Below are 21,707 nucleotides of genomic sequence, written 5' to 3'. Positions count from 1 at the left end.
AGGTCAGAGGTTGAATTCCCTGATAATGTTTCCACTGGAAACTACAACGTGCGACAAATTCCTAGAGAAACCTCAGAGCTGAACAGGGCTGAGAGGCAAACCCATCTTCCAGGACTGTGCTGGATGTGGGTGCCACTCACTAAATACAGTTTACCATGAATTTCACACGGCCTGAGGGCCTGAGTGCGTCAAAGGTTGATTCACAATCAACACAGGCACAGCCAAATGAAAACAAGAATAGTTTTTTTGACAGTATACAGGCCCCAGAAGTAGTCAAGTGGAGAGCTGTGTGCTAGCACACACACTACCACCTTTGCTAGAGTTAACATGGCCTGCAATTCCGTGGTGTGGAAGTCACCCAGAAAGTGCTTGAGACTTTTAGTGCTGTGACTGTGACAGCCACTTTGCTGCTGGGCTATAACCACAAACACCAGCAGCACACTGAGGCTCGCCGTGCGAAGGCAGCTGCCTGTGGCGGAGCACGGACACGGCCCCTCTGCCACAGCAGCCCCCACGTTGGCCGGGACCAGGTGCCGAGGCCCGACCGGGGCGTGCTCGGAGCCTCCCCACGGAGCCTCCCCCAGCCGGGAGCCACCGCCCCAGCGGGGCCCGCCCCGAGCCGGGGGCGGAGCGGGAGCTGCCGCCGGGGCCTGGAGGCCGCGGCGGGGCTCGGCGGGCGCAGCCTGGCGCGGTGAGGGCGGCGGCAGCGGGGCCGGGGCCTGCCCGGGGCGACGGGACGGGACGGGGCTGTGGGTGGCGGTGGCTGTGGGGCCGGGGGCTGCTGTCCCCTCACGGGAGCAGGGCTGGGCAAACATCGGGCCGTCCCCGTGGGCCCGGGTCGCTGCTGCAGGGGGTGGCAGTGCCCTGCCTCAGTCCCTCCCTCCTTCCCTGCCTCCGTCCCAGCCCCGCGGTGTGGGGAGCTGCTGGGGTGAGGGCCCAGGGCAGGGCTGAGGTAGGTACGGTAATTAACCATTATAGAGAGTCTCGGTGTGGAAGCAAGGGGTTATTTGTCAAAATTTGTGGAGCTGCTCTGCGTGCTCTGTCTCTTTTGAAAGATTCCTGGCAGCTTGGTTAACTAGAAGCAACTATTCGCTCTTAAAAACAAGCAGGGGCGTTTCTGTCTGCGTACGGAGGATCTGCTGGCAGTGACAGGCCTGCTCCTGATGGGAAGCATTAAGTAGCCATCTCATGTCACCTTCATTTCTCTGTCACACCATCAGGATCACTGCCCACAGGACGCTGCAGGTGGTGGCGATGGCAGAGGACAGGTGGGGTGCTGGGCAGCACAGCGGCGTGAGGAGGGCACGTGTCTGCCCTGCTGGTTTTTCACTTTCCTTCTCGGTGGTGTGCCAAGTGGGCACCTCAGAGCCTAACAGCTCGGCGCTGGAGCCCTGCGGCACAAGGACAGACCCAGGAGCCAGGAAGGAAGTCCGTGCTTTGGGGCAAAACCGGCTTGAGACAGCAGTAGTGTGGAGAGGAGGGGAATTAGGCCTGTTACCTGCATGCATGTAGGTGCTGGGATACCAGCTGGAAAAATTGATCCACGTTGAAATGTCAGGTGATGGGAGTTACCTGAAGTCGTCAGTAATTTTAAAAGAGTGAGAATTACCATGTTAGCTCAGATCACCAACTCTCTTTACATATTACTAAGCCTTAAGTGCTTAAATACCTGCTGTAAGCCACCACTTAATGAAAAATTTAAGGGCTACTTTAAAGAAACTAATTTAAATAAAAGGGGAAGAAAAGAAAGCAAAGTTGATAAGCTAGTACCTGGCTTATATTAGTTGGAATCCTTTATGGCATTTGTGTTAAATCAATTTGTCTCAGAAATCTCAAAAGTTACTGATGTTTTAGTTGCTCCCTACAGAAACAAGGCTTAAATAATTCTGTCTGCATTGTAGTTCTTCATTGTCTTCATCCCTGGTATCAGTGGCTGACAGAAAAACAGCTGACCTGTAGGAAGATCTCCTGGATTAAGGGGTTTGTTCTGGTGTTGTTTTTTTTTTCTTTCCTCCCTTATCCCCACCCCCAAGTTTCAAATGCGGGGAGTTGAGAAGCATGTTCTACCTCTGTCAGTCAGGGTATTTAATCCTCTTAATAAGCTTTAGGCTTTGTGTCTACCTTTTCGCAGTAAGATCCACAACTGAACTGTTTTATTTATTTATTTATTAAATGAAGAAGGGTTTGCTGCTGTAGATGAAGGATTGCCAGCTAAATAGATGAGATGTTAGCTTGCAATGTCAAATTGAACCCACATTTCCCTGTTGCCCTGTAGCCCTCCATGGTCAAGTCGCTTAGCACCATGGAGTATACCTGTACTGATGACTGAGAAAGGGCTGAGGAATGAGTTCAAGCCCTGGACTGATCTGTGATTATCTGCAGTGCCTGTTAGCTCTTTTCTTAGCTGTTTTGGTCCAGCTTTGTCCAAGTTCCTCTAAATCTTACTTAGCACTAAGAAGCACAGATCTGGGCCAGTTTGTACATCTAGCCATTGGGCCAGAGGTTGTTTTTTGGTGCTCTTGTATCTAGCGAAATATACCTTGCCATTCATTCCAGCTTCAAAACAGAGGGAATAACTATACGTTGTACAGGAATGGATTACAGATAAATATTTAAAAATGCAGGACACTTAAATACGGTATTGAAATCATACACTGAAAATGATAATGACCAGGGATCTTCCTTGAATATGGAACATTTAACTACTTAAATGTTCTGTTTCAGAGGATATTTCCTCTTGTGCTGTAAGGGAGCAACACAGTTGGTTTATTTACTTTAGTACATCAGCCATTATTTCGTGTTAATTTTAATAAATAGCAATGAATTAAATTCAGTCCTTCAGGCTGACTTTTAGTTATTCTGTGTTAAAATCTACTGTAAATTCCTTCCTCAGTTTCCAAGCTCCCTGTCACCCAAATGCATGGTTTGGCAGTAACTGTGCTGTGCGTATTGCACAAATTGGGGATATTTGGAACAATCAGAGCCGAGTTAACAACACTCCTGCTCTTCTGAATCACTGATCCTGCTTTTGTATCTCTGCCACACGTGGCCATGCACTGCTGCCATGTACACACTGGTCTTGCTGACATCTCTGTTTCCTTACAGACTTTTTTTTTTTAGTGTTAATAAAGAATGAGCTTTAGCAAGAATGGTGTTCTTGACAGTACAGTGAGCATACCCTGAACAGAAAATTAACTCACTATTAAACTGAAATGCAGCTATGACTTTGGGATTTTTCATGATGTCTCTCCTTGTTTTACACTAAAAATTGTTAGCAAAAGAATTATGTAAAATCTGGATAATAACTTCTTCTTAGCCTCCCAAGAAAACCAGATCAGAACACAGGGGACAAAGTAGACAGTGGTACTTCAGTTTTGTTCACCCAAATAGTTTACTTAAAGCTTTAAGAAGGGGCTTGTTACAGAACTGGATTCACAGGCCCAAAAAATGTCAAAACGCTAGATTTTGCTCACGAAGAAGTAACCTGTTAAACACTGACCTTTTTTTCTTCTTTTTCTAATCATTCTCTGTGCAGGAGCTTAAAATAATTTTTAGATCAAGTTCTTCACTGTTAAGGTGTCTTCCTTTTAAGAAGAATATAAAGATGGAAAAAACGGGTCTTCCATTAGTAAATACAGGTGTTGACACAGGACAGTGTGGTTTAGGATTCTTTAGGTATTTTTGCTAGCAAATGACTATGCCTATCTTTAATTATTCTGTATACTTGTTTAATGTTTATATTTTTCCATTATGTGGAAACTTAATAACTGCTGCACATCTTAGCAGTGATGCCGAGACATAAGCATGGTTGTCCCGGATCACAAAGTCTACGTAACCATGTCACGTAACCTTTCATGTAAGGATAAAGCTCTGTCCCCATAGATGTTAGTTCTTCCCAGTTACTGTCATTCTAATTGCTTGCTGTTGTCCTTGTCAGAGGCACGCTTATCGCTTCTAATCTTTATGCCTCAGTGATTACTAAACACATATTTATTCGTATGCCAGTGTTCTCAGCTGAAATCAAAGACATCAAGCCTAGTGACAGCAGGGCAGTAGCCAGCCAGAGAACCTGCTCCAGCCTAGGGTCCATTTTTCTGCTGCGTGACAGGGAATGGGCAGCAAGGCTGGTGGCTTGTGACCTGCTCCATGCAGTCTGCCTTCTCCAGCCCTCCCTGTAATGCTCCTGGCTGAAACGTGCACAGCTCATCTCACACAGAGCAGGATTTTGTCACGTCACGGAGGTAACAGGTGCCTTGCGGACTGCCTGATGCTTCTGTCAGGTGCCTGCAGGTGTGTCATTCACACAAGTGCCCTCTGCTTTTGGTCGTAAAGGATGTGGGGGTAGAGCACAGCACTCACTTTTTGCCTCTAGGATGTCTTTATGACCTTCGCTTATGAAGTTTGTTTGTCTTTGTTGGGGGAGAAGGAAATTTTCGAGCCTGCTTTTGTTTTATTGACAGTTTGCACAAACCAATAAAAGCTTATAAATAAATGCAGGTGCTATTGCAGGAGTGTAACAGAAGTTTGCATTTCATTAGTTCTTTTCTTCTTTCCTGATTTACATTCTTCACTTCATCCAGGGTATTTGTAGAAACTAATCCAATTTCTTACCCTTTGCTTTATTAGCCTGATAAGCCAAACTTATTTTACTTTTCCCTGGAGTAACTGGTTCACCAGAAAATTTCAGTAACCTTCAGCACTCCTCTTCCTCTTCTGGTGCGGCTTTCTTAAATGCTGCTTAGCACTGGTGGGGTCTCACCCATGCTTGGTACAGTGGCATTAATGCTACTGTATGTAATAGAAGTTGTTTAATTTTATTTTTGCACTTCTGATTTTTTTTACTTGCTTTTTCTACATAGCATGCGGTCGTTGTGATAGACGAGTGTCTCTAGGTTTTTCTCCTTTCTTCCTTATGGCTTACAGAAAAGAATTGTTTCTACTGAAATGCAATTTCTTTTTAAAATAGTTTCCTTTTTTTGTTGTTGCCCATGATCATTACTCTCTTCTAGTGTGATAACCCAATTTGTCTGAATTGACAATGGCTCTCAACACTGTCAGCAAAAAAATTTCGCCATTTTTTTTTACTTTGGGTGTTGTAAATATTGTCTTAGTCCAAGAACAAGTTGTATTTGTTGTATTTGGCCAAGTTCAGTTAAAACAAAACGTGACTTTGCACGTTTTGAGCTTCAAATGAATCTGTCAGATTCGTTTTTGCTCTTTAGTTGCTCAAGTATACGTGAGGCTGTTGGAGGAATATATCCTAAAATACAAACAGAACTTACAACCTTTGGTACATACATGTGTCAGTACTTCAAGTTCTTGTCTCCTAGGGAGCAAGGAAGGGAAAACACCAATGTTCTTTCTCTTGTTGTAAATGCTTTAAAGGAAGTATTTCCTTGTATTCATGTTATAAAGCACAGCTTTAACCGTCCAAAATATTACTCCCAAGTTCTGTGTGTTGATGTTAGTTGAGGACTATCAAGATTTGTTTAAATTTGCTGAGTGCTTTTCCTTATTTTTTTTTTAATAAAAATGTAGAGTTTGTGAGTTCAGTCTTTATTTAAGTAGACAAGCTGTTAACTGAATTTTTTAATACCTTAGGGACTTGGGTGGAAAACGTTCTTGAAAGTTAAGTTAGATTTATGTATTCTTCTCCACCATTTGTTACTGATCTTTTTAAGATGGAATGTTTAACATCAGGCACATCTGTATTCTTCTGATGCTTAAGTTCTTCAGAAACAAATGTGATGTGATGGTTACGGAGTTAACTTCTGTGCTGACTGGGAGTCATATAGTCCAAATCTGAAGGTTAATGGGAGAAAACTGCAATATATCAGGATTTGTACCAAGCAGCTAGATAGCTTTCTGCTAACACACAGTGTGATCATTGTTAGAAGCCACTTCGTTATAAGGGAAACTTTGATTGACTTCATGTATGAATGCTCTTACTAACTTCTATTCCAATTTGCAGTGATGGAACAACTGCAGGATCCAGTTATGGAAGACGCCAATATTAAAGCTATTAACGAAGAGTACAGGAAAGCCTTTATCTTCATCAATAAAGGCCTGAATACAGATGAACTGGGTCAGAAGGAAGAGGCAAGGAATTACTATAAGCAAGGACTTGACCACTTGCTCCGAGGAATTAGCATTCCAGCGCAGGGGCCTGCATGCGTGGGACCCCAGTGGGAGTCTGCCAGGCAAATGCAACAAAAGATGAGGGAGACCCTCCAAAATGTTCATGCTCGACTCGGCACTCTAGAACAAAATGGCCCCCCTGTACCAGCAAGTCCTGCAGTGGGTGGCCCTGCTGCGGTGCCCAAGCTGTACCCATCAATTCCTTCCACGGAAAAGCCAGAAAGACCCCCCCCACCTACTGCTCTGTTTGTACCGAGCCAGCCACCTGCAGCAGATGGAAACGCTGCAGCTGTGAGCAAGGGGCAAATTCCAGCTATGAGCCCATCATCTGCAAAACCCCTGTGTCTGCCAAACGAAGCACCTCCTGCCTATACTCCTCAAGCTACCAACGGCCACTTCACTGTGTCTTACGGCACAGACTCCGGGGAGTTTTCTTCTGTAAGTGAGGACTACTACAAGAAGTGTACTCAGCCACCTCCCCTCGAAAATCTGGGAGTGGATGCAGATGAGCTGATCTTGATTCCCCAAGGAGTGCAGATATTCTTTGTGACTCCTGATGGGCAGGTCAGTGCTCCCTCCTATCCTGGCTACCTGCGCATCGTGAAGTTCTTGGATACGGACAGTGAGGTGGCCCAGAATCGTCCGCCTGCTTTTCTTCAGGTAACAGAAAGATAATTTTCTCCTTTAATTATGTTTCAAAAATCCCATAAAACTTTAAAAGGCAATCTTCCGAAGTTCTTGCTTTTGTGAGTCTAAATCTGTGTGTGACAATACAAAGGATTTTACAGCTTTTCTGTGAATAAACACTTTTAGGGCTTTGCTGAGAAAACTACTCCAGTGTCTTCCGAAAGTTCTTGAGTGCCTACTGTTGAGGTGAATGCCATTTTCTAAAGGCTTAGCACTTCTTTTCATTTCATAACATTAACTTTCCTCACAGAGAGAAGAAATTCATGTCAGAACATTTCAGTGGGCTGATGCAGTATCCACTTCAGCCTCAACTAGTGTTAAAGTATTGCTGTTGCCTTGGAGAGATGATAATTTGGAATTTGAGGGCGCGTGTTAATCTGGACTCTGATCTACAAATGCAGAAGATGCATTACTTGGATTCTTTTAGTCCATGCTTGCTTCATGCAGGCATGTTCTATAATGCACATTGTGTTTCTGGTCTGGTTTCTAACTTTGGAAGTCTCAGAAGCTAAGGGGAAGCTCTGACAAACCAGTTCCTGGTTTAGGTTCTGCCGGTGCACCCGCTCCTGTGTCAGCAATCTTCAGCAGCAGGCCAGTGACGGCCGTACATTCTTTATCCTCTCATGGAGCCCTGTCCTGAGATGGCCAGGGAGCTAGAGGTGCTGGGACTCCCGATTTCTTTGCAGGGCACTAGGCCTCAAGACAAGGCTTCGGCCAAGAGGCTACCAGCCTGCATTCTAGTCCTGTGCAAGTTAGTACTTTCTCTGTATTAGGCTGTCAGGGCTAATCAAGAATTATATTTCCGTAGTCATGTAGCTTTTTCAATTGGTTGTGAGATTGATTTTTTTGTTTCTTTGTTTTCTCAAGATGTCTAAGGCTTTTTTTTTTTTTCTTATTAAACAGTATGGAAAATCAAGTTTGCAGAGCTAGTAACGTGTTGTCTGTCTTTTAAAAATCAAAGAATCCTTTAATTCCTTCAAGTATTTGTCTCTTCTAGGTTTGTGACTGGCTGTATCCTCTAATGAGTGGTCAGTCTCCCGTTCTGTGCTGCAATACCGGAGTCTACATGTTCCCTGACACCATGTCCCAGACACCAGGGTCCTACGTGGGAGTGGTGTTGTCTTCCGAACTCCCAGCAGCCGACCGAGAGCTGTTTGAGGATCTGTTAAAACAGATGTCTGACCTTCGACTACAGGTAAAGGCCCAGGCTGCCTTTTTTGAACTGATAATGAGAGGTGGAAGGGATCGATGCTAGCTTACATTTAGCGTGTGTCTTGCTGGGAAGCTCACCAGTGAGAAATAAGGTAGCTAAGATTAAGCACACCTAGGAATGTAACTGTAGGCTCAGTGTGGTAGGAGTGAAGAAATTGTTATAATAGAACATTGCAAACACAGAGGGGAATTGGAAACCATTTTATATATTTTCATTTTTTTTTTCCCAAAGGTCCCCAAATGATTTTTTCAGAAGAAAGCATGATTTTTTTTTCCTGTGGGCACACACACATGCACACGCTCTGTGTAGCTTTCATGATACCATTCCTGGAATAATGTACACAAATGCGTTTACAGTTCAAAAATGTTAAGCATCTTCAAAGATGACATTTGAAAATAGTGAGTACCTCAAAAAATGCTCCTTCAAGTGGGATCTCAAACTAGATAAATCTGGTACCTTATTGCAGGAAGATATTAAGAGAGAAAATAGGAAAAAAAACATAATTAACAAAGATGCAAGAAGATACAGTGACTGGAAACGTGGAAAATGTTGCTTTAAGAGCTTTGAACACCATTTCACAAAGAATGGTGATCGATAACCACTTAATAGCTGATAGCAAGCTTATATCTGTCCACGAAAGATGCCATCTGGTTGAATCACTGACACCGGAAAGCGCTGACGGTGAGGGACCAGTTGGCTGCATGCCATGTGGGCAGAGTTCTGTTGCAAATCCTGTTGAGTTCAGCAGGAGGCCACTAATTTTTACTTAAAAGGGAAAAGTAGTACAGAACTATGTGATGTTTCATTGCAGGATTTACTGGATTAATTCTGTAATCTTGCCTGCATAGAAGTAGTTCTTATTGGATATCACATTAGTCCCTTAATTGTCCTAAAACTCTGTGTTTTTGTTAATATTCCCTGATGTGATATCACAGGTGCAAGGATCCCATGAGAGAGTAGGGTTACCTTCACAGCTCCCAGCACCAGACAGAGCGCATTTTGAAGATAAGTTAAAACAGATGTCTGGCCACAAAGTCCAGGTAAATTCCAGGACAGTGATTCTAAAAATTTGAAAGTAAGAAAAAAAAAAAAGTCACTGAAATACAGTTTAAAACTGTTGAGATCCAAACTTGGTTGACAGCAGCAATGTGTTTTTTTTTGTTTTTTGTTTTTTTAATTGATTTGAGCGATTTCTTTCATTGTATGTGTGTACTGAGGTTATTTTTCCTGCCGATCCCCCAAAGTGTTTTGATCACATGCTAAGGACGTTTCCTGAAAATGAGATTTCACACTGCTGCTGAGCAGCAGCTGCTGATGGACTGTAAGTCAGTGATACATTGTTAACCTTTTGGGGAGCAATTTAGTAAGACTTCATCTCTTCTTCCTTGTTACAGATCTTGGTTTGTTTTTTCCTGCAACAGTCATCTTTGTGCACTACCCTATATTTTTATATCCCGTAAATACTTCAGGGGGATCTAACAATTCCATGCACTCTCAAATATGATTCTGTATCATGCATTCTGCTTGTATGTTTCATCTGCAGATGCTTTCATATAGACTCTTTTGTACAAACATTTTTCTTTCTTTCCCTCGCTAATTAGCATTGTTTTCAATCACTGAAATGTTTATTTTGGCTTTTACATTGCAAAAGTACTAAAAATAGAATCCTAACCAAGGCTTAAATCCGTTACATTTCTTTCTGCCTTTTCTAGTTAAAGTTTAATTACACATTGTCTGTGAACTGTTGCAAAGTGGTGTTACACTTCTTAGAAACACTAACCAGACTGTGGTGGTGATTGCTGTGTTTGAATGATTTATGTCTACTCAACAAACTCTGGAGTTTGACATGAAATTGCACAGAGCCTCTCTGCCTAACTTTAAGTGTGGAGCAGTATCACGCACAGCTTGGCATGTTCCTTGGCTGTGCCAGTCTGCAAAAGCATCAACAGTGTGAGGAATGAATAATCCCCTTTATTTTTGGACTTGAGAGGAAAGGATGAGAAGCAAACAACCAAAACAGCTGCATTCTTTTAGTGCAGCTGGATTCAATTCCCATACTGAATCACAGCAGAGTTGACTTCCTTCTGAGGAGATTAAATAAAATAGATGGACAGGTCTGTTTATCTTTTATGCTAGCTAATGTGTACTGTAGGCTATGCCTACTTAGTTGACTATACGGCCTTGTTGGCGAGCAAATCTTCTCATTGTAACTAGATGAAGGAAATGTACAGTGTGCAAAAGTAATTGAATTCACAGGAACGCACAATTTCCTTTTTTTGTTAATGAATCTTTATGATCTAAAGTAGAAATCTTGATATCTTGCAAAGTGGATTCTCAGGTGTTTACTTCCATTTGCCAGCCTTCAGAAGCCTCTAGCGATGTGATTAATTTGCCTCAGACTGTACATATCCAACCGCAACCAGAAGGAGGAGAAAATCAGAAAGAATTGCCAGAATGGAGCGAGAAAGTTGCCCATGGAATCCTGTCAGGTACTGTTGTAATAAGGTTATATTGAATAGAAACCTCTGCAAGTAATATGTAAACATTGTTTTCACCTCAGTGCCTCTGTGCAAGTAAAATTTGAGTGGTCAGAAATAGTTATTCACTGCTTCCAATTACAATAATGTGAAGGATACTTTGGTGTGCTTTACAAAAACAGTACAGAATTTGAATCCCCTGCCAACAGTCGTGCTCATTGCAAACGGTTTAGGCTCCTAATATGACAATATAAATTAGGTGTTGCCCTATGTGACTCAAACCACCATGGTAGCACAATTTTATTTGTGTGAGCAGTTATATTAAAACATACATCTATTGTGGTGTCTGCTGATAAACAGTTCTTGTCCTCTGAGAAGCTGTGGAATACACAAATGACCAACTGACTGGAATAAATATGAATCTGCTAGGATGGCAAGTGGGCTGGGTTATACATTTTCAGAATGTTAATAGTATTGAGATGTGCAGTTTTATCACTTCTGACCCTGCTGGGACCTGGATGTCTATTTAAAAAACAAAAACAAGGCAAACAAACAAAACCTGAGTATCTGTGTGTTAAGCTGACATTTGGATGAGGAATGGCTGTACCAGACTTAAATAAAATGAGTTGGGAAAATGTAGGTGGTGTAGGAGCAGAAATCATTTCAGGAATTCATACTGGCCCAGTTAGGGAGGAGTATAATTGCAGACTGTAATCGGGAATGTTTCTAAGGTCAGTGTTGGAGAGGCAGAGGAGGGAAAGCTGTGGGAATTCCGGTCTGTGAAACTCTGCATGTCTTTAGAATAACAATTTTTGCCTTGAAGGTGCATCTTGGGTAAGCTGGGGCCTAATAAAAGGAGCAGAATACACCGGTAAAGCTATTCATAAAGGAGCTTCTAAACTACGAGAACACATTCAACCCGAAGAAAAACCTCTGGAAGTCAACCCAACTGTAGCAAAGGGGCTTCATGTAGCAAAACAGGCTACTGGAGGAGCTGTGAAAGTCAGCCAGTTCTTAGGTAATATGTCCCATCTCATAGTATATTGTATTTATTTAAGAGTAAATATTGTGTAAAATGAACTGTTTTTCTTTAGCCAGGGAACTAGAGGAGGGACTGACCTGATGAAATATGGAGAATAGTTGTTGGTACCTTGTTATCTCCTATTTGAGATGTGCTTTAGGAATAATTTTATTGGATGGCTTTGAAGCATATTTTTCTTTACTAAAAAGAACAGTCTATATAGCAGAGCATTTCTGCAATCTTAAGTTTGGCAATTTTGGCAACTTTTTTGAAGTTTTAGTTCAGAATGGTCTCTCTTTCTTCTTAAGTTAACCATGCATTTTAAAAGCTGTGCTATCAGTAATGACTAACATATATTGCACCAGTATAGTGTGTGTGTGCATAGTTATAAAAACATAGGCCTGGAAACAAAGCTATTGGCTATGTACAGTCTTCTAAATAGAAATGGCTTTGTGCTCTGTGGTGCTTGGTAATCATAGCAGCTCTCAGTAAGTTCATTCTGTTGTTTATTTGTATCAGTGTTTATACTTAGTATCTAATGACTCATCTAAGTTAAAAAGTAAGTAGTGCTGGATGTTATGTAATTACTTTGGAGAGATGGAATGATTCTAAGAAAGGGTTCTCCAGAAGACAAGAAAGGAAAGGAAAACATCTTGTTCCCCATCTGCACATTCTGGGTAACAAAGCTGTGGACACATTTTTTTTTGAAATTAGAACATGTGACAAGTATCTATTTATTTTCTAGTGCTTTTAGACACAAGATCAACTCTACTTGTTTCTTAGGAATTGGAGCTGCTCAGAATCTGAAAATTCCTCTATATCAGTTGTGTACTTAAGTGTGGATTAAAGTTTGTCTTCAGAATAAGCATATTTAAATAAAAGTAGAATTTGAGACTACTTTAATAAGGGGTAAGGACTTTCAAAGAAAGATTCTGTGTTCTAACTAAGTAATCTGCATGCAATTGTCTTATGGTAGTTGAGGGAGTGTGCTCTATAGCGAGCTGTGTTGGAAAGGAGCTGGCTCCACACGTGAAGAAGCACGGCAGCAAATTAGTTCCAGAATCCCTTAAGAAGGACAAAGATGGCAAATCCACTTTCGATGGTGCTCTGGTGGTAGCAGCAAGTGGAGTTCAAGGTAACAAAAAATCTTTATGCTTTTCTAATTGCATACTTTTCAGTGCATGTATATATATACATATATATTCAAATAATCTGTTTGTTTTTACAGGGTTTTCAACAGTGTGGCAAGGTTTAGAAAGTGCAGCTAAGTGCATTGCTAAAAGTGTTTCAACAGAGACTGTAAAAACTGTCAAATACAAGTAAGTTATTATTTTTTTTATTGGTTTCCTTTTCTACAGTGCATTGTCATTGTGGTTGCATACTGGTAAAAAAGCTCATGAAAGTGCAGGAAAGCTACCATAATACCCTAATTATGCAGCACGTGATAAGCTGCTAAGTACACAGTAACAAGTATCTCCTGTAAGTAAAAGTACGAAATGAATGAATGCTTCTGGTTTAATATATATATATTGTTTTCTAGAAGTTTGACAGCTTCAGACAGTGTTAATAAATATTGTTCAGATTTATATCGTTGTTCTCCAATGTGTCATTGGGGGGAGAGAGTAGCTGTTTTAAACCTCTCAACTCTCATCTTGAATTTATATAAACTTAGCTGAACTTGATGGAAAAAATGAAACAACTTCAGCTATCAGCAGGTCAGATTAAAGCAAGGAGGTACAAAAGGAGAACTGCGTAAGGAAATCTAAGGCATAGTGATAATAGGATGAAACAAAATGAGACATGGAGTTGGATTTGCAAAATATAGATGTTGTTACAAAAAAATAATTGGATTGTGTTACTGAGATGATGCAAAGACCAAAGTTGATAAGTCTGTACTGAAAGATGCTTTGGAGAAGAAGGGAAGATACTGAAAGTATGTATGAAATGTAGCCCTCAAAAAAAAAAGTGCAACATTTATAGTTGAATGTGAAGAGTAAGCAAAAACGTGTAGGTTAAATGGAGTCATAGCAAAAGAAATGTTAAAAAGGATTGCTGAAAGTGCATACAGGCTACGAGCAGAGGGTTACAAGGTAAACATCAGCTTGTAGTGTTGGGTCAACTGACATTCGGGGTTCTGTTCTGATGCATCTCAAATAGGAGGCCAGATAAGATAGCAAGTTAAAAAGGGTGCTTTATTGCTAACATTTGTCCTCTGTAGGGATGTCAGGAGGTATTGTACCAGTATTCTTTTTCATATAAATTCACGTTAATGTTTTCTTTTAGATATAAAAGTAGGAAGTGCGGAGATCAGCAGGTGCCAGACGCTAAGTGAAAAACAAAGTAATTACAAGTTGCAGTTATTACAACACAATATAAAATACTTGATAATTGAGGATTTCCTCCATCTTTAGACTTTATCCTATTATATAATGTATTAAAATTCTACACATCTCTTCAGTAAGCTGGTTTTTGTTTCAGTGACAAAAAGACTTCTTCCACTCCAGGTACTTGGTGAACCAGCTAAATTCCCCTTACTGGAAACAAAGCTAAAGGAGCATCGTCACAGTCTCTCATAAATCAACAAAAAAAAAAAACTCTGCTAAAATTTAGCTGCAATACCTTTGCTGATGCAGTTATAAAGAGATGCTCAACCTATGTGTATGTTGATCAGAACTGGGGGAAAACATAGCTTCAGAAGTAACAATTCTGCAAAAGTACCTTGCTACTAACCTACTGTCTTTTTATAGTGGTATAAGTATTTGCATCTGCCCAACTTTTTATTTCAAAAAAGGCATAAATGATGAAATTGAGACAGGCAAAGGGAAAAATCAATTATCAAATATTTAAGAAATTATTAATCTGTCTGCGTTGCATAATCAATAGTCTTACTATTTATTTACTGATGTTATGGCAAAATGGCTTATGATATTCCTGAAGTGAAAATAACTAATCAAATTGACAAGTAGTGCTCTTTTGCTGTGAGATTAATTCTGTGATCTGCAAATCAGATGGTGGTGATTCAAGGCCATCACTCTCAGAGGACTGAAAACAGGAACAAAACAAAAATGCTGATCCTTTTAATTTGGTTTTGTTGTTGGCTCACACCAATATGCCATGGCTGCTCTTTTAATAATGCGATAGAATTTTGGAACCTTTCATATCCAGTGCTTCTCTTTAGCATTATTTTGAGGTCCCCAAAAAGAATCTCTGGTTATAAGAAACACAAAGAAATAGTAACTCTGCTAATTGCTGAGATTCTGACATGGCAAGAAATGCTTCCCTTTGGCCTGGTTTGTCTGCTTACAGTGCTCTCTGGGGTAATGTCTGGCTGCCAGCAACAACTGGAGTTACTGCTCTCACTATACTTTTGCCCTTCTTCAGTACACTCTCTCTATCTTTCTTCGCAGTTAAGTAGTTAATTTCTGACTGCAGAGTTGCCTCCTAAACCATAAAGAAGCCAGACCCATGGTCCACTGGAGAGACCAGAGGTTTTCTTGCTCAGTAATTTTCAGCATATCCTCAAGATAGCTTTGTTGAGCCTTTTGGGGTTTTGTATGACTTTTTATTATTATTTCCCCTTCTTCGCCACCTTCCCCTTTGCCATTGTATTGATTCCAGGTTACTTCAGATAAGTTTTCACTGCACAATGGAGTTTTTTGTAGGGACCCTGCCACCTCCAACATTACAAGCACAGCTGTGACAACAATCCTCTGTCCCCAGGAGACATGATAGACCATCTGGGTTAAACTGCTTGGGTACAGAGATGCACAACCTCAGTGTGACTGCTCTGGGGACTTCAAATCTGTGTGTCATTCTTACACCAGACTTAATGTTACGTTATACCATGGAGGCACAGGAAAGGGTGATCTAGGACGAGTACTAACCAAGCACTATTCACACAGTGGTGGTACCAGCCAACCAAGAAAAAATATGCCAGAGGTGACTACAGTCCGTTTTTTTTGTAACAGCTGAGAAGGCAGGACAGTGTTTGCACTCTGTCCTCAGTACTGTCACCCATGGTATCACAGAATCACAGAAGCATCTAGGTTGGAAGAGACCTCCAAGATCATCTAGTACAACCTCTGACCTAACACTAAGTACAGACTGAGGAGGCTGAACAGCTGCAAAGGTGGATTTATTTGGGATAATTTGGGCTTATTTGGGTATAAGGAGTTTTATTTAAGGAGTAGTTAAAGGGTTTTTATGCGCACGCGCACACACACACACAGAAGCCAGCCCTGTTTCTTACGGTTCTGTAGCCAAGCCTTCTATTCCTTTCTTCAAGACTAGAGAGGTAGAAGGAAGACAGACTGGATAGTTTGATCAGGAAGAATGACAGAAGCATACTGGCGTCTTTAAAGATAAACCTGCCTTATAGAAGAGCAGCCCTTACTTAAATGACTTGCTAATTTCTCATCTTACTCCTTCAACATTCAGGCTGTGTGCTTATTCTCTGTTCTCAGTAACGCTTAAATTCTTGCTTTTGAAAGAATTCTAATGAAGAGAAAAATACTAAGTACACATCTACAAATCTGCTGTCTTTCTTAAAAGGTATGGAGATGATGCTGGCCATGCTACTGACAACGCTGTGAATTCTGCAATCAATGTTGGTGTGACAGCATTTAACATTGACAATATCGGTATCAAAGCTGTCGTAAAGAGAACTGCAAAGGAAACTGGACATGCTGTGTTAGATGAGTATAAAGTATTGGATAAGGAGAAAAAAGATAAAAAGTGAAAACAATGAAATATTTCTCAAAGCCTTACATTAGATATGAAACTTCCTACTTAGAACTACATTGCTAATCTGTGATTTAATGCCAATCATACTCTACTTTTCAAGCAACTGTTACTTAATTTGCAGTGGAAAATACAAAGGTATGGAAGGGTATTTTTGGAAGGAAAAATGAAAGTCTCCTTAATTGTTTTGTATTGATGCAGATTGATGTGAGTTTCCAGTTGATAAACTTGCCTCTGTAAGCACTTTTTCAAAATATAGTATGGAACAATAGATTAATATAGAAATGTTATGAATATTTTTGTAATACATTATATTTGTAAAGAAGGTGGTGATACCGAACAAATAGGATTACTAATTCTTATACAAGTGTGGCTACTAGTTCTGTTTTTTTACTATCCTTAAGAGTTAATTTTACTAAAACAGAGTGATCTTATTTAATATGCACTACTTAAATATATTTGTGCTTTATTCTTTCCTTTGTAGAGAATTTCCCTTCTCAGCTACTAAACAGCTAATGTTTTCCAAAGTTCATATTAGAAGAAATGAAAGATGAACCTCAGGTAGCTAGGTAGTCATTTCCTTTAAAACTACTTTTTCTCCCTCCAGCATGTAAGCAGACCAAAGATATCAAGCATTTCTTCTAATAGAGGGTATTTATAGCTCGAGGAAAAAAATGTATTCCCCAATTGACTCCATAAGGAGAAAGATTCCGTAAAATTGAGATGTTTTTTGTATAAAGAGGATGTGTGTTTTTGCATAAATGAAAATATTTTTCCGTAAAAAATATTGAGATTACTAGAAACTCCTATGCATACTGTGCTTTGCAGCCAGTACAAAAAAATCCAGAGCATATACGTTGCAGATCCCTGATGGAAGGCATTAGGTATTTGCTTCAACAAGTAGTTCTAACCACATCTTTATTCTGTTGAATTCATAGCTGCACAAGTTGACATCTCTTAAAAATGCCTGTTATCATACCTTTTACTTAGGAGATGTCTGGAATAGAATAAATATTATGTAGCTTTCTCATCCCATTCCTATATCTTACTCCTAGTCCATATGCAAGTCTATCCCTTGAGATGACTTTATACTGCTAATTATTTATCAGTTCGTTATTGAGTATTAAAGCTGCTATACATTCTAACTTATCTTGGCTGGACCTGCAACAAACAGAACACCATCAATTCACAAGTTGTCTCCATTTAATGTAATTGGAGAAAATAAGTATAAAAGGTTGTTAGCAAATTATATTTGTATCAGATTGGGGAAAAAACGCAGTCATGACAGATGTCTGTGAGAATGATAATAAGTGCACATTTTGTGGTAGCTACTGTAGGTGTGTACTTGGGGTGAGAAATGTGAAACAAAGGCACTAACCACTTGAAGTGTAACTGTGATTTATGGAAATAAAGATAATTAAAATTGGTTGAACTGTGCTTGGCCTTCTTATGATGTAAAGTTACGGTACAGATCAATGAGTGGAAGAACTAATACTTGTGAAGTAATAAAAGAGCAGTCTTGGAGTATGTCTACAACTGAAACATGTTCATCAATTAGACCTTAACATTTTTCAAAATAAAAAGGCCCATGAAATATACAGTATAACAATTTCTGTTACTACAGTCTGTCACTTTTCAGCAAATGTAACCAATTTGAAGCTAATATGGATTTCATACTAGCAAAAGGATGTTTGTTAGGAATTGCGTTTGTAATAGGAATGTCTGTATTTTTATCTTCCTTCTTCCTGCCATTTGGGTCTTGTATGTAGCTCATCCCCTCTAGTTTCATCTGTAAACTATTTAAACAACAGATTGTATTAAAGCAGTTAAAACTGAAGTGCTACAGTCTCCTGAAGACCAAGTTGTAGCATACTGGGAGGAGAGCAGAGGGAGATTGAATGCCATCGGTGTCAGGCATTATCCTGTTTAACCTGCTGACATTGTCTTCTTCACATGTACTCAGTCTCTCAGTCTTTCAAATTTGTCTCAGGGTAGATTAAAGTTTTTTTTTTTTTTAAATAATATCTAACCCTTTTTACACTTCTTAATGTGATATATCCATGACCTCCCCTTTCATGGGGATCCAAAGTTTAGCCACTCAGTGCGAAAAGTATTGTGCCATTGAACTTAACCTGCTTCAGCTGTCACTACTTAGGCTCTGGGCAGCAAATCCGTAGGCTTCTCCTCAGTTCCTGTGCCATACAGAACAGCTTTCACACACAAACTCTTATCTCAGCCCTTCCTTTTATACACTTAGATATAAGCTCCCTAAGCCTCGTATCTTAGGTTTGTTTTCTATTCCCAGCTTGGCTTTGCTTTCACTTTGAATGCTGACCGTCTTTTGATGTATGGCAGTTCTTGTGGTAGTCTTACTAATGCTGTTTACTGAGCAAACTGCTACCAGATTACTTAATGCAGTGCTGTTTCCAAATTGGTTTCTTCAAAACCTTTTCTGCTACAATATTGGTCTCAAATCTTGTACTGAAAATTACTTTTAACAACCTCCATGTCATTCAAAGCTACTGCAGTCCCTGACATCTTCACCATTCTTTAGGTATAAACCACTGTTCTGCCCTCAACTGGATCTATAATCTTTTAAAAAGAATTAGAAAAATAGCTTCTAACAAAACATGCTGATCAGACTTGATTATTCAGGACACCATAGGATGTCATAGGTTGAAAGGGACCTCCAAAGGTCTGTAGTCCAATCTCCTGCTCCAAAGAACCACAGGTGAAGCAGCACCACATCAGCTCACATTATGAGTATCTTCAAGGATGGAGATTTCACAACCTCTCTGGGCGACCTTTGCCATGTTTGACCCTGATGAAGATAAATATTTCTCCTTTAGATTGAGACGAAATTTTTCATGTGCACTTGCATATACTGTTTATACTTAGAAATGTCTTACAAACTGAGCCTAGATACTCATTTTTGTCTACACCCTCCTTCCAGGTATCTGACCACACAAAGACCTACTGCCTTTCCTTCTCCAGGTTGAACAACACTCATGCCTGCCAACCCCTGACCGGCCTGGCAGCCCATAGGATCTGTGTGGGAGCACAAAGCTAAGCACTCCAGCATGTGGTCCTGCAATGCTGAGTGGAATGAAAGAACCACCTCTGCCAACCTCCTGGCTACGATCATGCTAGTGCCACCCAGGAAGCTGTTGGCTGGAAGGTGAATTGCCGGCTCAGGGTCAGCTTGGCCACCAGGAACCACCACGTCTTTGCCTGTGAAGCTGCATTCTAGTCACTGCCCCCAGCCTGTACTTTGTAGGACCTTGCCCTTGTGGTTTTTTTTTTGGATTTCATTCAGTTCCTTTCAGCACCCTGTCTCTCTGGCCTGTCCATCTCCTCCAAAAGGCACCTTCCTGCAGAGTGACTGCTCCCCTCAATGTGTTGATCAGCAGCTAGCTTGCTGAGAGCGTTCCCTGCCTGTCTTCCAGGTGGTAATAAAGAATGAAGTGGTACTGGCTCAGGTATTGATCCTGGAGTCAGGCAGTAATACTGCTGAGCACCACACTTGGTGGTCAGCCTAAAGGCCCTGCCAGTTTTCCACCAACCTCATTTTCCAGTTATGCAATCCACATCTCATCAATTCGACTATAAAGGTGATATGGGAGACTCCGTCAAAGGCTTTGGTAAAATCAAAATACACAATAACCATTTGTTTCCCCTTGTCCACACAGCCAGTCATCTCTATGCTACATATATCAGTGCTATGAAAATAACTAAATGTATTTCTATGTCAAAATTAACTTGTCATAATCCAAATGTTTACCTTCAACAACTGGTCTACCTTGCTTTTAAGCAACAGTAGCTGTTGATTGTCGTCATGTAGCCTGAAGATAAGTATTTAACTGTAAAATCATTTTCAAACCATATTGTGCTGATCAAGTTTCCTAACTTTTCTTATGCTTACTAAAAATGCTAATCTCAAAAATAACATTACAAGCCCTAGAACAACAAAAATACATTTATAGGTATCCATATATCTAATTTTAACCTCTTTATTTGGGATAAAGAAATGGAGGAAATTACTGCAGTAATTGGTAAAAATCTTAATGAAGTACTAACCTACACGTACATGACCTTGGTCCACAAGACACTGTTGTTCTCCCACTCCAACTCCCAAACCATCTGGCAAAGCCCATATTTAGACTTGCTGTCCTCTGCCAACCCAGCCAACCAGTGTGGTCTGGGCTCATCCTTACGTGCACTCTGTGACCTAGTTCGTGAGATCTCACCTGGTTAGGTTAGGACACCTCATAATCCCTCAGTTGAGGCTGGAACCTGAAAGTATCCTGGAGAGGAGGTCAAAGAAGCGTCTCCTGGGGCAGCCAGAGTACACTGTGGCTGGGACACAGCCCTCAGTTCCAGCGTGCTCTCTACTCTCAGACTTTCTTGTGATTCCAGGGCCCTTCCTGAGACATCTGAATATATCCTCCTGTTTGACAACTCTTCGCTAGGCTGGTTAAATTCTTGAACCAGTTCTTACAATTCTTCAGTTCTTACCAGTTCTTCAGAAAACCTGGTAACGAGTGGTTACCGGTTAGCTCCCTTGGTGTTAAGATTTTACTGTTGCAGGCAGTGTACTGAATTATGATGAATGCTAACCTAAGTTCAAGTCAATACTGAAATTACTGGTTTGGTCTGGAATGTTTTCAATATGTATTTAGAAAAGGTATTATTCAGTAAATCCTGAAGGCAGAATAAGCAGCAACATTTAAATGCGGTTACAGTACAGTATTTGTCTAAATTTTTGTTTCCTGATTAGGTATCTCAGATGATTTTATATTCAATCTACAACTGAAGTGATAATTCACTGATTAGATAATAGCATAAATTATAACTAGAGACTGTCAAATATCACCTCCTGCCCTAATACATATCAGATAAATGAAATTAAAATGACTTTTTACAGTCAGGCTTTTCATTCTCCAGTCTACCCTCACACAGGAGATCTTACTGGATCCCTAATCCAGCCAGAAACTGTCTGCTTTTTCTGGCTCTTTGCCTCCTGGTTTTCTGTTGGGTTAGTTAGCAAATGGAATTGGCTCATAGAGATTGACACGTTCCTGAACTGACATAAGGCAAGCAGCAGGTGTATGCAGCTAAAGGTGAGGATCAGGACCAGGCCATTTCAGGATCAGCAAGGTGTCATGTTGGCCCATCCCAATGTCACATTAGGGCTAAAATTCACAACATTTCACAAAAGACGAGCCAACTTTTGGATGCCAAGGCTGATTTATGCTACAACAAACTAATGGTAATACATAACTTGTTTTAAACTTGGGAAGCAGCATGTCTGCTATGCAACAAGCTCCAGCACTATCACATATGGCTTGCTGACCATGCAGCAGAAGTAAGTGAGAACCTACACTCTGTTCTTTCATGCTCTGTTCTTTCTAGCATGGCAATAAGGCAAAAT

At 40.6% G+C, this 21,707-nt stretch overlaps 1 protein-coding gene across 3 annotated transcripts; it reads left to right on the top strand.

Moving 5' to 3' along the window:
* The first annotated feature begins 633 nt into the window (after positions 1-633).
* Positions 634-17,708, top strand: SPART (spartin). Of its 3 annotated transcripts, XM_084291401.1 has the most exons (10): positions 634-691; positions 5,972-6,798; positions 7,823-8,020; positions 8,974-9,078; positions 10,398-10,527; positions 11,339-11,533; positions 12,513-12,671; positions 12,765-12,855; positions 13,820-13,876; positions 16,088-16,179. In XM_084291401.1, exons 2-9 carry the CDS (start codon positions 5,974-5,976, stop codon positions 13,866-13,868), a joined length of 1,752 nt encoding a protein of 583 aa, XP_084147527.1. In that variant the 5' UTR covers positions 634-691; positions 5,972-5,973; the 3' UTR covers positions 13,869-13,876; positions 16,088-16,179. The 3 variants fall into 3 exon arrangements, with proteins under 3 accessions (XP_084147527.1, XP_084147525.1, XP_084147526.1); XM_084291399.1 differs by lacking the exon at positions 13,820-13,876 and having other exon boundaries at positions 16,088-17,708; XM_084291400.1 differs by lacking the exons at positions 8,974-9,078; positions 13,820-13,876 and having other exon boundaries at positions 16,088-17,708.
* The last annotated feature ends 3,999 nt before the right edge of the window (positions 17,709-21,707 follow it).

The sequence above is a fragment of the Netta rufina genome, assembly GCF_964035555.1.
Source record: "Netta rufina genome assembly, chromosome: 1".
Classification (NCBI taxonomy): domain Eukaryota; kingdom Metazoa; phylum Chordata; class Aves; order Anseriformes; family Anatidae; genus Netta; species Netta rufina.
The sequence above is the reverse complement of the archived record's forward strand: the minus strand, read 5'-3'. Positions and strand labels throughout refer to the sequence as shown.